Consider the following 16,466-nt stretch of genomic DNA (forward strand, 5'->3'; position numbering starts at 1 on the left):
GTTGCTATGGTAACTCGGGTGGTTGCTATGGTAACCTGGGTGGTTGCTAGGCAGTTGCTAAGGTACTTGGGTTGGTTGCTAAGGTGTTGCTAGGCAGTTGCTAGGGAGTTTTGGCTGGTTGCTAGGCAGTTGCTATGGTATCCTGGGTGGTTGCTATGATGTTACTAGGTTGATGGTAGTTGTCACAGATGGTCACTATGTAGTTGTTATAGAGTCCTTAGCCCATTTGAGCACTTAGCTAATCACTATTAGCATGTAGCTAACCACTGCTAGCATGACTAGCATGTTGGAAGTCCAGTTTGGTACCATGAGTGAAAAAATCCAACCGCCATGTCTGTACGATGTTCTGATGCAGAGATATAGGTCATGCAATTCGGTTGCTAGGGTAATCCATTTGGTTGCTAGGGAGTGGCTTGGCAGCTGCCAATGATGATACTCCAAAGGCTGCTTGCCAATATAAACCAACTCCCATGTCTGTACAATGTTCTGATGCAGAGATATAGGTCTTGAAAAATGGTTGCTAGGGTACTCTGGTTGGTTGCTAGGTATTGGCCTAACAGCTGCCAATGATTATACTCCAAAGTCTGCTAGCCTATATGAATGATATAAACCAACCCCCATGCCTTTATGATATTCAGATTTGAAGATATCTCTCTATAATTTGGGTCGCTAGGGTGCTCTTAATGGTTGCTAGGGCGTGGCTATGAAGTGTTGAAGGTGATTCGTGATTGGCCATTTGCTGCCCCAAGTCAAACGAGCCCACCCTGATGTTTCTATGACACTTCTATCCAAAGTTATTCATTTTATCTTTTTCAATGGAAGTCTATGGAGCTTGTTGCTATGGCGCTCTCTATGGTTGCTAGGGCGTGGCTTGATAGATTCAAAGTGATCCTGAGAGACTGATTGGTTGCCTGATTCAAATGAGCCCACCCCCTTGTCTCTATGACACTGTGATCCTGAGTTATGTTCAATACAAAATCCCTATGTAATTTCCCATAGTAGGAAAAACACAGTGTTTCATGGGCGATCCCTCACCGTAGTATGTCTATGGGGCAACTTTGGGGGGCTCTAGCGCCCCAGGGGTACAACTTATACCCCACTGCGAGGTATGATCTCGCACAGCCTGATAGCCTCTTCAAATGTGGTGATTCACGTGTTTCTGCGAAATTCTCTCTCGAAGCTACGATCCGTCAAAATTTTCCGTAATGCATTGTCTATGAGATTTTTTCGGCTGATTTTTCGCCCGCTGTACGAACATCGTACACCCGATCGCTTATAAAAGTCATAGCACACCATTCCCGATTAGGCCGCACGATTTGACGCCACTTTTGTAGGTCTGTGACAAAAACTGCGGGACGAGTTACGCGCCGAAGTTTTGTACGGAAGAAAAAGAATAATAAGAATAATAATAAGTATGCAGAATAGTAATAGTGATGCCTTGCCTCCGGCAAGCACCACTAACTAGAATGTACATTTCCTGAAGAAAATGTGAGTGGTGCTTGCAGTGGCAAAACTCTGCTCCCGGTAGCCACACATGAAGCCTGTGTGATGTTGTGGATCCAAGATATATGCTCTTTATATTCCTATATGGTTGCTAGGGTAATCTACATGGTTGCTATGATGTGGCTATATAGTTTATGGGGTGATATTTAAAGACTATTTGCCAGCCAGAATCCAAAAAGCCAGATCTAGTGTTTCTATATAGTTATTTTGCTGACAAATAGCTTTTATATGTTGTTAAACAGTTGCTAGGGTGCTAAAAGTGGTTGCTAGGGCGTGGCTATGAAGTTGTTATGCCACTACTTATGGACTGCTTGATAGGCCGAGTCAAAAGAGCCCTCTGCCAAGCCTCTATGACTTTCTGATCCAAAGATATGATGTCAGATAGTTTTTCCAATGTTAAGTCAATGGAATATTTTTGCACATTTTCTTCGCCCGCTGTACGATTACCGTAAGTCCGATTGCTTTGAAAAGTCATAGCACACCTCTCCTCAATAAGCCGCACGTTTTGACATCTCATTCATGGGTCTGTGACAAAAAATGCGGGAGGAGTAGCGTGCCAAAGTTTTGTCAAGGCGAATCGTAATAGTAACACTAGAATGTACATTTCCTGAAGAAAATGTGAGTGGTGCTTGCAGTGGCAAAACTCGGCGCCCTGTTGCCACCCATGATGCCTGTGTGATGTCGTGGAGCCGATATAAGTACTTTATATTGCTATATGGTTGCTAGGGTGCTCTATATGGTTGCTATGGTGTGGCTATATAGTTTATGGGGTGATATTTAAAGACTATTTACCAGCCCGAATCCAAAAACCCCAAGCCAGTGTTTCTATGTAGTTATTTTGTTGAGATACTGAACAGTTAAACTGAGCAGCGTTCTTCAGAAAAATCTTTAAGGTCGTGCAGATTCTTCAGTTTTCCAGCATCTTTGCATATTTGAACTCTTTCCAGCAGTGACTGTATGATTTTGAGATACATATTTTCACACTGAGGACATTTGAGGCACTCAAACACAACTATTAAAAAAGGGTCAAACATTTACTGATGCTCCAGAAGGAAACACGATGCATTAAGAGCTGGGGGTGAAAACATTTGCAATTTGAAGATCAAGGTAAATTGTACTTAATTTGCGTACCGGGAAACGTACAAGTATCTTCTGCTGCTTACGAAGGGCAGAACTAAATGGGAAAAAAATCATATTCAACAAAATAAGACAAATTTGGCCATCTTCATCATGTTCAAATGTTTTCACCCCCCAAATCTTAATGCATCTTGTATCCTTCTGGAGCATCAGTGAATGTTTGAAACTTTTTTAATAGTTGTGTTTGAGTGCCTCAAATGTCCTCAGTGTGAAAAGATGTATCTCAAAATCATAAAGTCACTGCTGGAAAGGGTTCAAATATGCAAAGATGCTGGAAAACTGAAGAATCTGCACGACCTTAAAGATTTTTCTGAAGAACGCTGCTCAGTTTAACTGTTCAGAGCAAACAAGGTACTCATGCACAACCATCACAAACCAGAAAGACAGTCGTGGATCATCAGGTAACAGCACACAGTATTAAGAACCAAGGGTTCCCAAACTTTTGAGTGGGGTTATTTTAATAATTTCTGCAATTGTTTTGTATGGTGGACTAAATGTTAACATCTTTTATGTACAATATCTTAATCAGGACAGTACTAAATAAAAAATAACATGCATTTAGTATGATCTCTCTTATTTTTTGAAAATTACTCACATTTTCACAGATTCTGCAAGGGGTGCCCAAACTTTCGAGCCCCACTGTATGCTCTTTATATTCCTATATGGTTGCTAGGGTACTCTATATGGTTGGTATGATGTGGCTATATAGTTTATGGGGTGATATTTAAAGACTATTTGCCAGCCTAAATCTAAAAAGCCAGAGCCAGTGTTTCTATATTGTTATATTGCTGAGATACAGCTTTAAATGTAGTGAAACAGTTGCTAGGTTGCTAAAAGTGGTTGCTAGGGCGTGGCATTGAAGTTGTTTTGTCACTACATATGGACTGCTTGATAGGCCGAGTCAAAAGTGCCTACTTTTAAGCATTTATGCCTTCCTGAGCCAAAGATATTATGTCAGATAGTTTTTCCAATGTTAAGTCTATGGGTTATTTTTACACATTTTCTTCGTCCGCTGTACGAATATTGTACTTCCGATTGCTTAGAAAAGTCATAGCACACCTCTCCTCAATAAGCCGCACGTTTTGACATCTCATTCATGGGTCTGTGACAAAAAATGCGGGAGGAGTAGCGCGCCAAAGTTTTGTCAAGGCGAATAGTAATAGTGATGCCTTGCCTCCGGCAAGCACCACTAACTAGAATGTACATTTCCTGAAGAAAATGTGAGTGGTGCTTGCAGTGGCAAAACTCGCCCCTCTGTTGCTAGGGTACTCTTGATAGTTGCTAAGGTGTTACTATGGTACACTTGGTAATTGCTATGGTGGTTGCTAGGGTATTTGGGGTGGTTTCTAGGGTGTTGCTATGTGGTTGCTATTGCTAATTTTTTTTTTTTGTGGTTTTCAAGGACACAAATATCACCAAACTATTTTTTATTTTATTTTAACAAAATAAATAATTAAACAAAATGTTAAAAATAAAGTACAGCACAAGCAAATCATGCAATGACTGTGGCAACTTTAATATTTAAAAGAATACCTCAGCGAATCTATTGCTATCCATGTTCAAACTGATCGTATTTGATGAATATATGATTGACCTGAAGAATAAAAACTATACCATACCTTGAACAATTATGAGCTACGTTTATTGTTTTATTTTTATGTATTATAACTATAACAAATACCCGCAGAGAGAGCCAACGGCCTGGTGATATTTCATTTTACAGCGCGATTCAATGTCGTTTAAAAATCTATTTATTTCGAATATTTAGACCCAGGTAAAATCAGAGGGACTTTTATTTTAAAATCGCGATGCATAGAGGTACGTTGTTGTATTCTCCCGTGTTTGCAAAGATGATTTACGTTACGAAATCTAGTGAGATACACCACAAACACACACACACAGACCATCACCCCTCCCAGATAAACATTAAGCAGCCCCACAGTACAGTATATGCAGTTTGTGAACCGAGCTGCAGAGATGGAGACGCGCTCTTCGCTTGTAAATTATAACAGTGCAATACAGTCAAAATTTGCGTGCGTTCCCAAATGAAACCCTAACAAACAGCACATGCAATAAAAAACTAAACAATGTAATGCAAGCAAAGGATCAAAGGTTTTCCCACAAACTCAACTTCATACCAATATCGCGAGACTGCTTCTCACCTGTATGAGTAATTACGCGAGATCTCGTGAGCTCCCAAAAGTCAGGTGAAATGGCTATTTTACACGCGCTGCATTGTTCATTTTGCGTGAAAATGTTTTTATCCAAACCAAAAATGAACAGTAATTTCATACATGACTTTTAAAAATTCAAGTATTTTTCAAGGACCTTTTAATATGGCTGTTTTCAGGGTTTTTAAATGTCAAAAACTCAATATTTTATAAAGTACTCAATTTAAATACTATTTGCCTGAATCAAAAAGACCAACTTTTAGCTAAACTGCTTATATTTTCAGTGAATTGTAAAGCTTTGCCACGCAGTAACATACGGTCAAAAATTTCTGCTTCATTACTGATTTTCATTTACCATAAAGTTTAAAATATTTTTTGAGATAGTATTGCCAGCCACAGCTTTGTGAAGTGTACTGAGAGTTGAGGTCACCTGGGGGTCAAACCTGCAGTGGATCTTCTGAGCTTCATGACAGAGGACCTTTCTGTACTCCACTTACCAACACCATAGTGGTGGACTGTTTATTTACAATAAACAGGTGGGATGGGGTTCATTTGTCAGACCAGAGAAATTAATAAAAAAAATAAAAACTTGTAAGTGCTGTTAGTAAACTATGTACTTCTTTCTACAAAATGTTTTTGTAATTTTTTCTGTCAGGTGCATATATAGTTAGTTAAATGTGCATTTACTGTTGATTTTGCACACATAACATATTAAGAAATTTACTGTCACGGCAACCAAGTTCTATCAACAATATTCAAATATTTAGGCTGACATTTTAAGTCTTTCTAATGATACTCATCCAGATCAAGTAAGAGTGTGATCTTAGCAGGTTTAGTGGTAAAACAAAGTTTGCTTATTAGATTTGCTGAATTATGATGAAAACAACACATATTTACACAAAAAGTTTTCTTCATGTATAGAATACAAACCTTATTTAAAAGTTTAACCATCTTATTGTACCATCTGTGAATATACCCTTCAATAAAGACAAACATGCAGGATTAGCCAATTCACCTAAAATGTTTAAGAAGAATCTCGCCCGAGCCCAGCCACAGCTAGATCCTGTAGCTTTTAATTCACTACCATTAAATATTCTTTGTCAAATTAAAATCAATGATTTCTGGACGCCATAAGGTTATTTAATTTTTTTGGAATCCTTAGTCCTGACATTAAATATTTTAATGAAAAATAAAAAAAATATGTTAACAGTGAAAATATGCAGAAACATATTGCGGCCTTGATTAAAAAAATGTATAAAATCGTTTCTGGAACCAGCATACCTTGAGTAAGCAAGGTTTGGGTCAATCTACTGAGAGTATATGTGACAGTAAGTTAACCTTGCTTTCTGGAAAACCTCCTGGGCCTTCTGTGAAGTTCACAAGAACACATTAAATGTGCCACTGAAGAAGATTCAATAAAGACAAAAACACTTGATGTGCCAATTCAACCACAATGTTTATTAAAAGTTTTAGAAAACACCTGTTGTGCCAAATCCCACCCTGTAATGTCGTACTAGCTCACGTATAAATATTATTTGAACTTCATATTAAAATTATCGAATTATGAAAATAAAAAACAAATCTCTTACGGTTGCAATAATAAATGTAAAATCAAGTTTCTATTTTGGCAGAATAGTGATGAAAGTCTTTGAATTATTGTATTAATAAAGTGAACCTTGTGCATGTTGCATTTAAAGCCATTGTAAAATACTCCATTACCGTCCATGATTGCGTCTATTACTGCACAAGTGTTTATAAAGGGAATAAGCCCATAAATAAGCCCTGTGATTTCAGAAAACAACAACACCCCTTAGCATTTCTGAAAGCACTGTTAATCACAGCATCACAGGGCTTACTGCTTTACTGTAAGTGACTAAGCCATAACATGATTTCACTTTTATTTGTTTAAATTTCTATGATTTAATAAAAAAATTATGAATTGAGTCACAAACTGTTGTTTTGGAAACCCTGGTCGGCAGGGACGCGAGAGGGATACAGGATTTGACACAACACCCCCAGTGAGCAAGCCAGTGGCGACGGTGGCAAGGAAAAAACTCTTAAGGAGATAAAAAACCTTGAGAGGAACCAGACTCATCAGGGGGAACCCATCCTCCTCGGGCATGGCGTACACATTATAAGAACATTCTTATTCAAGCCTATATTAGCAAACTGAGTAGTAAACTGAGACCAATTATTTAATATAATAAGATAATATATATTAAAATTAATTAAACGATCATCTAATGATTAAAGGCAATCAGGGGTATAATGAAGCATCTCCCGCCATCTAGCCGCTGGATCTGACATGGCAAACAGGCTGGACACCCTGAGGTAGAGAAGGTAAAACAGATATGATCATGTTAGTGAATTGAATTTTTTCATTCTTCAAGACTTACAGAGAATAAACTTTCAGGTCAGATGTATGTCTTGCAAGAGACATTTCTGCTCTCTCACTTCTGAGAACCATCATACACTTTAAAATCTAAGCGTTCACATCAAAGCACATGTCTCTGAACAAACACATTGTATGATAAAATGCACTGACACACTAGACTTTACCAGTATTATTGACAAACTTTACCTCAGTGCTTTAATGTGCTTCTTCCGTTGCTTCTTTGGTCTTCAGCATTGTCTTCAACTCCAAACACATCTGGTCCTGTCTTCTGGCAATGAAATTAATTAATGAATAACAGGATCACTGCATACACATTTACTAATAAACTAAAAAAAATATATATAATAATAATAAAAGTAAACTAAAACTTACTGAAAGAAATTAGCACATAAGGTGGTATCCAGCTCATCATCATCAGTGGAGAAGCACACTTGATCTTCTCAGACATCCTGACTCGCCGGTTCCTGAAAAACATCAAAATCAAAATTAGATTAAAATAATCCTTTAAATGTGGTTATCATGCAGTAGCACAGTGACTGAAGTGACATCTTTAAACACTTACCTTTAGATGGTATATTGCACACTCATATCCAGTGTTGCAGAGGACTGCTATGGTCTCCAAAATCTTCCTGCATCTTTACAGAAGAGCACATATCAATATTAGAATAGCAGAGGACTGCAAATAATATATCCAGTACACATTGTACAGACTGAACACAAAATCATTTAAAACAAATGTTGTTAAGGTCAAAATCAAATACATCACAACAGTGTCTTACTACTTCTCAGTTAACTTTACTGTCTTTTCTGACTTACTGCTGCTGTTGCTCTCACTGTCTGTGTCTTCCCTGGAGTTATTACACTAATCCTGACTGTGTCCTGTATTCTGCTGCCTTCACTTCCTGTCCTGCCTGGAGCTGCCACACTACTCCTTCGTCCTTCCTGCTGCTGAACTCTAGGTAACTCAGTGACACAACACCTTCATATTACAACAGACAACACAATATAACTGCAACGTCACTGTCGTCGATGGAGGAGGATAAGTGGAACCCCAGTTCCGTATGGCTTAAGGCCAAGACACCACTGATACAAAAGCCACTGGGGAACTAAGGCTGGTGTAGCCCCACTGTTGTCGTTAATGCTGATTCAGTGGCCCCAGTGACCTGGTATAGCGGGCAATTCACCTATGAAAAAAAACGCAATACACAGTACACAGGATTGTGGTAACTGTGGTAGGTCTGTAACACGCCCGATTGATGGCAGAAGTCCGGATTTGAAATGTAGATGTGGTCAAGTAGTGTGTGCTTTTCCGTTGTCGCTGATGTAATCAGTTGCGTGTATCCTCGAGATTGAAACAACTCCAGAATAGGTTTTTTTCCAGGGTGTAGGAGGTCCTCGTTGAAGTCTCCACAGATGATGGCGAGATCGTTGTGTGTGAGGTCCAGGTAATCCAGCATACTGTTCAGGTTGGTCAAGAAATCTCCAATACTGTATTGCGGTGGCCTATACACAGCTACGACTGCTGCTTTTATTGGGGAATCCAATTTGATCACAGCAAACTCCAGATCAGTCACATTTTGTATATATTGCCTGGGCTGAGTTGGAATGTGCTCCTTGCAATATATTGCGACTCCACCTCCATTTTTCCTTCCAAGTTCTTGATGTGTGGAGTAAGAGACATGCCTGTTGCGTGTGAACAAGTTGTATCCTTCCAATTGGAGATCTGAGGTAGACAATCCAGTCAGGTGTGTTTCTGTTAAACACAGAACATCGGCGAGTTGTAGCTCATGATGGCATCTGATATCCTCCATGTGAGATGCCAGTCCTTCCGTGTTGTGATGAATGATGGTGAGTGTCTGTTCCTGCCTATTTTCCCTCACGTGCTGCAGAAGTTGCATGATTTCTTCAACTCTGGCTCTTCTCATGCTTTGCAAAGAGGTTGTGATTTCAGGATCAGCATATATCTTCTTGTCGTCGAAATCCATAATGTGTAATCCTTGTAGAGATGTTGTTCTGCTGAGAGCAACGTAGGCCATTCCCGGCTCAAAAATCTTCTTCAATGACACTACTGCAGAGTGCATTGTCATGCCTTGAACTTTGTGGGCTGTGCAGGCGTAAGCTAACTTAATGGGAAACTGTCGACGAACGGCTCCTTTCCTCAGACTTTCTTCAGATTTCTCAATATAAACCAAGACGTCTTCTTCACCTTGTACCTTTTTGCGGTGTTTCTGACCGGCGTTCGGATTGTCAAGTTGAAGTCCTAACATTTGTACTGTGGTGATTTTTATCCTTATATTTATTTGTTACCCCTCCATCCTAGAACATTCCTGCATCTCACTCAATCCTATTCCATTATCATTTATAGCACAATTGTTTATACACTTATTTATTTGCCAATTTGTAATTCTCCCATAATTTTTTTTTTTTTTTTTTTTTTTTTTTTTTTTTTTTTTTCTGTGTGTTGTTGTGTGTCTGTTTACTGGAAGCTTATGTCACTAAAACAAATTCCTTGTATGCGCAAGCATACTTGGCAATAAAGCTCTTTCTGATTCTGATTCTGATTCTGATTCCATCTTTTGTTTTGGTGACGATGTTTGCAATCGTGCCAAAACATCCATTGACAATTCCGTCTTCTACGTCCAGATTCCTGGTTACCATCACACGAACTCCCACTGCAACTTGCATTGTGTCCAGCAAGTCGTCCTTTTTTCCGGTGACCGGTTTGTTTAATCTCTTCATCCTTCCTGTTCTTGGGTCTTTCCTGTAGTCTTCGGCATCAATTGTTATGATGTCAGTGAAAAGGGCCTGTACAATCTCGGTATTGTACTGGTCAACTTGTTTGTTAGTGGCGAATATGTGCAGAGCATCACGTGGACAGTCTTCTGGCTTCTTCACAGCCTGGAATAACAAAGCTCTATCATCTTCCCTGAGAGCTTCTGTCTTCTGCCTCACTCGTAGTCGATTCAAAAGTTGAGCGAAAGCGAGGTCTTCTTTCTGCCGCATGATCTCTGTGAGTGTGATGATTTGAAAATGGTCCTTCCAGAAGTCCAGCATATCCTCTTCATACACACAGAGCGGTTTGGCTTTACCAAGCGGTGGCAGTTGATAATAATCCCCTACGACAAGGCAAGATATTCCTCCAAAAGGTTTCTTGTTGCCTTTGATCTGTTGAAATCTCCAGTTTACATAAGTAAACAGGTCCTTTGAAACCATGGATATTTCGTCGATGATAAGAATCTCCACGTCGCGTAATCCTGCTCTCACTTCATCAAGGGCGTTCCCAAGTCCTTGATAAGGTGGCTTCAGACTCCTTGGCAGTTTTAAAAGGGAATGCAGCGTTTTACCAGAGATGTTGAATGCTGCAGTTCCAGTAAACGCAGACAACAGCACCGTGGGCACGGAGAGATCCCCTTCTTCCCGGAGTCGAGGGAGTTGTCGCAGAATCTTAGTTGCTTCCGAGTGTATGCACTTGATAACGTGCGATTTCCCACAACCTGCACCGCCTGACAAAAAGTAAAAAAACTGCTCTGGATTGTGACCCCACACACGCTTCTGACACCACTGGCGGACAGTGTAAAAAATTGCTGCCTGTGTCTCATTTAGACTCCTAAACATCTTCCTCAGATATTCATTAGTCATCTGTGGTGCCTCAATCTGTGGTACGACTCCGTCTCCATCTTCACGACGAATCTGGTATTCTGGAACATCATCCTGTTCATCTTCTTCTCGATGGACGTCTTGTTGTTCTGCAATACACTCCATCCGATCAACGTCGATTTCAGGTGCAAAAGCACACCAAGCATTCTCAGATGGTCCTTCCCGCTGCAGCTGTTCATATGCTTCGTCCACTTTTTTGCCGTGCTTTTCAAACTTCTTCTGTTGTGCTTTAACTAAGCCACGGACAGGGAATCGGAGATTGGGGTGTGACGGGAGTTCCACAAGTCCCCTTTTGTAAAACTCTTGATACGTTGGAAACCGTTGAGGTTTCAGCTGTTCGTTGACACGATGTGGCACGTAAAGTTTTACCATTGTTCCGCAAAACTTCTCCGGTTGCTTCTCCTCCGAAAACCGAGCATACCTGATAATTGCAGCCTTACCAACAGTTCTCTTCTGAATGAATCCCATATTGTTGAGGAGTGGGAGGACATTCTTTCCTTTAGTTTGCCGACCATACACAACACGGTAATTCGACACAAAGTCTGCAAGGCACATCTTTTCAAACTCCAGTGTTCGAGGCCTTGCTCTGTACTTCTCTATAATACCTGACATCCAGACATCCTCTGAATCAGGATCTTTGCTGTGTAGGACACTACGGGGCAAACTCATCCTCAGGGCATCATCATCCGTCGGTATAAACACAACATTTCGTGAACACTTCTTCATTGGTAAGCTGCATGTTCGTGCCACAGACTCCTGAGCACTCACTTGCCTGTGTTTGGAGTAGGCCTGCATTATCTGCTTCATTTCGTCCTCTTCGTTTACGTTGGTTTCACGAACACCCTTGATCACGGTCTTCAGGTAATCATTCATTTCGTGTTCTGGCTTGGAAATGTAGGACAACATATACATGATGCAGCTGAAAGAGTCAAGGACGAACTGTATGTCCATGTTGGCGTTCCATGCCCTCAGCAAATCTGGGTTGTATCCATTCACCCAAGCCTCCTTTGGATCACGCTTCAGCAAAATCACGTTTGAAGTGGACAGTGCCCCAGCGTATTTACAGTAATCATCCATGGACAGATTACATTTGGTCAGCAAGTCTGACAAGTTGTCAAAGGAGGCCTGGGGATCGTTTAACAAGTCCCACACTGGCTTGAGTTTAGTCCTGGCTTCTTTCATTGCTTTTCGAGCAGCGTCCTGTCTCCTCTTCTTTCTCTCTTGGTGGTGTTGGTCTACGTTTTCATCTTCCTCAGGACGTTGTGGAGCGTCCGGTCTCCTCTTCTTTCTCTCTTGGTGGTGTTGGTCTTCGTTTTCATCTTCCTCAGGACGTTGTGGTCGTGGACGGGTTATGGTGGTGCTTGACATGGGCAGTTTAGGGAACCCATATCTACACAACACATTTCCTTTCTTGCAAGATTTGGAGTGCTTCCTGCTGTGAAGCTGAACTTCGGTGACAATTTTATGAAGCTCGGGATCGGTGGTAGGGTCCGGCAACTGGCAGGTTATGTAACGGTCAATAAAGTCACACACTACTTGGTCGGACTGATTTTCAAATTCGGGTGCCCCCTTTACCCAGGCCAGCAGATGAATGTGTGGGCTTCCTCTGGCTTGAAACTCTACGCGATAAAAGTAATCCTCGACTTCGCCGATGGGTTGAGAAGGTGACAAAAGCAGATGATTCATTAACGCATCCACTCGTTTCTCAAACATCCGCATGACGGTGACGGGGTTACTTCGGAGGATTTCACATTTCGTCGTCCAGTCAAGCTCTGAAAAGACGACCTCTTCACCTTGCTGAGCCTTGATCGCCGTTATCACTTCTGGCCATCGCATTTCGGCTGCACTGAATGTGCAAAAAAAAGTAGGATTCCCTAACTGCCTGATCATGGCCTGTAGATCTCTCAACGTTTTCTCCCAGTAAGATGGAGTGCCTCTCAAGGGTTGCATAAACCTTGTGGCGTCACGGCTGTGGACCAGTCTTTCAACCTCAAGATCATCCTGAAGCAGCTTGTTGGAGATTCTACGTCCATCTTTTGTAACCGGTTTGCCCTTTCGCAACTGGATAGACATGCTGTTTCTAGCCATGTGCGTTTCAGTGACAAACTGCGCAAAGAAGAGATAACTCTGGTCTTTGGCAAAACGAGTATCCACGCAGAACAGTCTAGCATTGAAATACATGCTTGGTGATAATGCAACACGTCGTGCCTCATCAACTGTGTTCTGTCCAGTGGGAAACTGTACGGGGAAGGCCATGGCTTCCAATTTGGGAACCTTGAAAAATCCGACTGGCTTTTTCCCTTGAGCAGGCGCAATGCTGAAGATTCCCTCACCGTACGACAGCAAGTCCTGTCCGATGTCGAGTGGCTGCATGCATGTGTCCAGAGTGAGGCCAGGCCTGAGCTCATCCTTTTCTTCTGTGCTGACATGCTGCTCATCTTGTTCAGGGACAACAACTTCCTGTTTCTCCTCTGTGGCATTCAGCTCATCATCAGGGAGAAATTCAAATGTGGTAGCGTCACTAATCAAGATGTCCCTATATTCTGAATGCATTGCTTTCAGTTTTGCTAACGCTGCTAGCACATTGTGCATATTCACTGTATGGAAGTGTTGGTATCCTCTGAACTTGATGTGTCTTTTCAGCTTCACCTGTAGGAGCTGGGACTCACTGTTAGGCCTTGGGAGACAGTTGACTGTTTTCTCCACCTCAGAGGGCACACACACAACAGCACCATAAACGGATCGTTGCTGTCCTTTGGGCAATGCAACTATTTTTGCAAAAGGAACAATTTTGGCGATGAGCTGTCGTTCAAGTACGTTCAGCTCAAGCAGTTCTGCAGGGATGGGAGGCAATTCAAGTCTGTTTGTTGCTGCAATAGAAGGCATGGATCCTCTCTTCAGATGGCTGTCACAGGTGTGGCAGATCCACTCCTGTCTTCGCTCTTCTGGAACTGCACAAGGAACTGAGCAGGCACTGTTACAAGCATGAATATATTTCCCGGTTAAGCAAAAGGCTGTAATATGAACATTTTTGACATATCGTGTTCTATTACACATCTTAACCTGATTTGGAAAAAGAGCCCTGTGACAGACTGTGCAGATGTAAGTTGGACCATGCAGAATTTGATGCCGAAACGCAGAAATGGCGTTTTGAATCAAGCTGTTGGACACAGGCTTGTTTGTCGCATCAGAATTGGGTGTATTCTGGCTGAAACAAATGTATGGCTTGTATTTTCTCTTGATCCTTAATGCACATCTAAGTTTGTGAAGAATGTGGAATCCAGGAACTTCTGTTTCTTCTGGAGAGTACAACGTAGAATGTGATGTGACCTAAACTCTGAATCACCTGCATATCTTCTGGCCATGTAGTCTTTCATTTTTTTCTGGAAAAGGGCATCAGTGTGGTACCTCCTGACCATATTGTCCTTCTTCTTCTTCTGGAAAAGATCATCGGTCTTGTACCTCCTGAACATGTAGTCCTTCATCTTCTTCTGGAAAATATAATCAGACTTGTACCTCCTCACTATGCAGTCCTTCATCTTCCTCTGGACAATATCATCAGTCTTGTACCTCCTCACCATGTAGTCCTTCTTTTTTCTCTGGTAAAGAGCATCAGTGTGGTACCTCCTGACCATGTAGTTCTTCATCTTCCTCTGGACAATATCATCAGTCTTGTACCTCCTCACCATGTAGTCCTTCTTTTTTCTCTGGTAAAGAGCATCAGTGTGGTACCTCCTGACCATGTAGTTCTTCATCTTCCTCTGGAAAACATCATCAGTATGGTACCTCCTGACCATGTATTCCTTCATTTTCTTCTGGAAAACAGCATCAGTGTGGTACCTCCTGACAAGGTACTCCCTCTTTTTGTTTCTGACAAAAGGTTCTTGATTAAACTTCCTTTTATTAATTCGAAACTGCAAGCTGGTGGCATACTTCACTTTCTCATATACCCTTCTTTTTCGTTCTCGAATTTCAAAATGCGAAGTTTTATCCTCAGTTCCTCCACACTGTTTTGCCATTTTACGTATTTCTTTTCTTCTTCGCTGCTTGCTTGTTTTTAAAACCTTTATGAGGTTTTTGTCATCTGTCAGAACAAGATTTTCAGGGATTGTGATGTCAGCAGTTGTTTGTGTCAGAGGTGAAGTTACTTGTGATGTTGAAACACATGCTGATGAGGAGCATGGTTCCTCAGACTGTTGCTCCATTTCAAATGAAACAGCCATGAATTCATAGCAAGTTTGAGGACCACGATAACAAAAAAGCTCAAATAATCTGTTGATCATGTCATGCAGATTGGTGAAAGTTAGCATAACTGCTGTTCCGTCACCAGTAGGATGTGGCCAACCTTCAGCAGTTCTGGAATGGGAATCAAAATATCCATATCTTCCAGATCTGTCTCTGAACACAGCAAAGCACTCTGGAGAAACAATAAGCAGTGCATGGCTGACATCTGTTGAGAGACACTGAAGTCTTTCATCAAGAGGAATCCACCATGCGTCCATTTCAGAAGTTCCTCTGTCTCTCAGATACCCCATCACAACTTCTGACTTTTGGACGCTGTAATTATGGTTAGAAGTTGAGATGCTCACAGGTACTTCAGCCATGCTTAGAAGATCCTGTCTGAATCTTCCTTCAGCAATAAGCTGCATTTTAATGCCGACATACAAAGCATCCCCTTCCTCTAGCACCCTGTCAAGATCAGGCTGTTCGAACAAAGTTCCCTCACTGTGGTACGCAAGGAATGTCAGAGCTACACACGTGCACTGACTGTTTCGTGAGAAAACATCATACCTTGCATCATCCTGGCAATGAGACGCCTGCAGGGATATAACTCTAGATGTGTCGTCGCCAGCTTCGTACTGCTGTCCATCAGAAACCTGAGCAACACCTTTACTGATGCTCGTCTGTCCTGTCAGGTCTAACTTTGTCCAACGAACTTTTTGAGCCCGGGATCTCCTACCTTTCCGAGGCATCCTTCAAAAGATCAAAAGACAAAATATGATAAAACAGACCAAAAACAAGAGATAAAATAATCCCTGACATATCTGACTAGCACATTAATTACAAAGAAATAACTTGGTTAACATTCTGTATGTATACAAACAAAGAAGTGCTTAATTTTCAAACATACTTCACATTAAAATATGTTAATTTAGCTAGATTACAACCTTTGGCAATTTTATGATCATAATACTCAACCTTTTTTTTTTTAGCTATAATGGTATTAAATAATCCAAGTTTAACGTCATGATCATCTGTTCTGATTGTTTTTTATTTTATTATAAATAATAATAATAATAAGCAGATGAATTCACATTGTCTCTTAAATAAGTCTTTAGCAAACAACCATTACATTTTCTTCATTATGAGTTTGAACGGATCTCTGATTAACAAATGACTGTAAAATGGTTTTAATGCTACAATCAAAAAGTACTGTATTCAATAAGCATTTTTTACAAGATATTTTCAGTCACTTACTTCACGAAATGCTGAAGCGATACAACCTGCAAAGTATTCTCAAGAAAAAAACAAGTTAATTGACAAGAAAAAGAATGACTTACAAATACAAAAAACAAAATATGAATCTAATATTAATAGAAACT

General features: G+C 40.8%; 1 protein-coding gene and 1 pseudogene across 6 annotated transcripts; one reads left to right on the forward strand and one right to left on the reverse strand.

Moving 5' to 3' along the window:
- LOC132133296 (neuronal cell adhesion molecule-like) overlaps positions 1-16,466 on the forward strand; it is a 72,631-nt pseudogene that overhangs the window by 23,274 nt on the left and 32,891 nt on the right.
- LOC132133028 (uncharacterized) lies at positions 6,249-16,440 on the reverse strand. Of its 6 annotated transcripts, none has more exons than XR_009429125.1 (6): positions 16,342-16,440; positions 15,655-15,837; positions 7,769-7,841; positions 7,579-7,655; positions 7,393-7,474; positions 6,249-7,137 (listed from the first exon to the last, which is right to left on the reverse strand). XR_009429125.1 is itself a non-coding variant. In XM_059545688.1 (5 exons), exon 1 carries the CDS (start codon positions 9,471-9,473, stop codon positions 8,391-8,393), a length of 1,083 nt encoding a protein of 360 aa, XP_059401671.1. In that variant the 5' UTR covers positions 9,474-9,478; the 3' UTR covers positions 6,249-7,137; positions 7,393-7,474; positions 7,579-7,655; positions 7,769-7,835; positions 8,068-8,390. The 6 variants fall into 6 exon arrangements, 4 of the variants coding, with proteins under 4 accessions (XP_059401671.1, XP_059401668.1, XP_059401669.1 ...); XR_009429124.1 differs by having other exon boundaries at positions 7,579-7,670; XM_059545688.1 differs by lacking the exons at positions 15,655-15,837; positions 16,342-16,440 and adding an exon at positions 8,068-9,478 and having other exon boundaries at positions 7,769-7,835.

The sequence above is a fragment of the Carassius carassius genome, chromosome 50 (genome assembly GCF_963082965.1).
Source record: "Carassius carassius chromosome 50, fCarCar2.1, whole genome shotgun sequence".
NCBI lineage: Eukaryota > Metazoa > Chordata > Actinopteri > Cypriniformes > Cyprinidae > Carassius > Carassius carassius.

What these genes read in the sequence shown, in the direction of transcription:
- LOC132133028 (XM_059545688.1), bottom strand. Translation starts at nt 9,473, where the DNA reads ATGTTAGGACTTCAACTTGACAATCCGAACGCCGGTCAGAAACACCGC.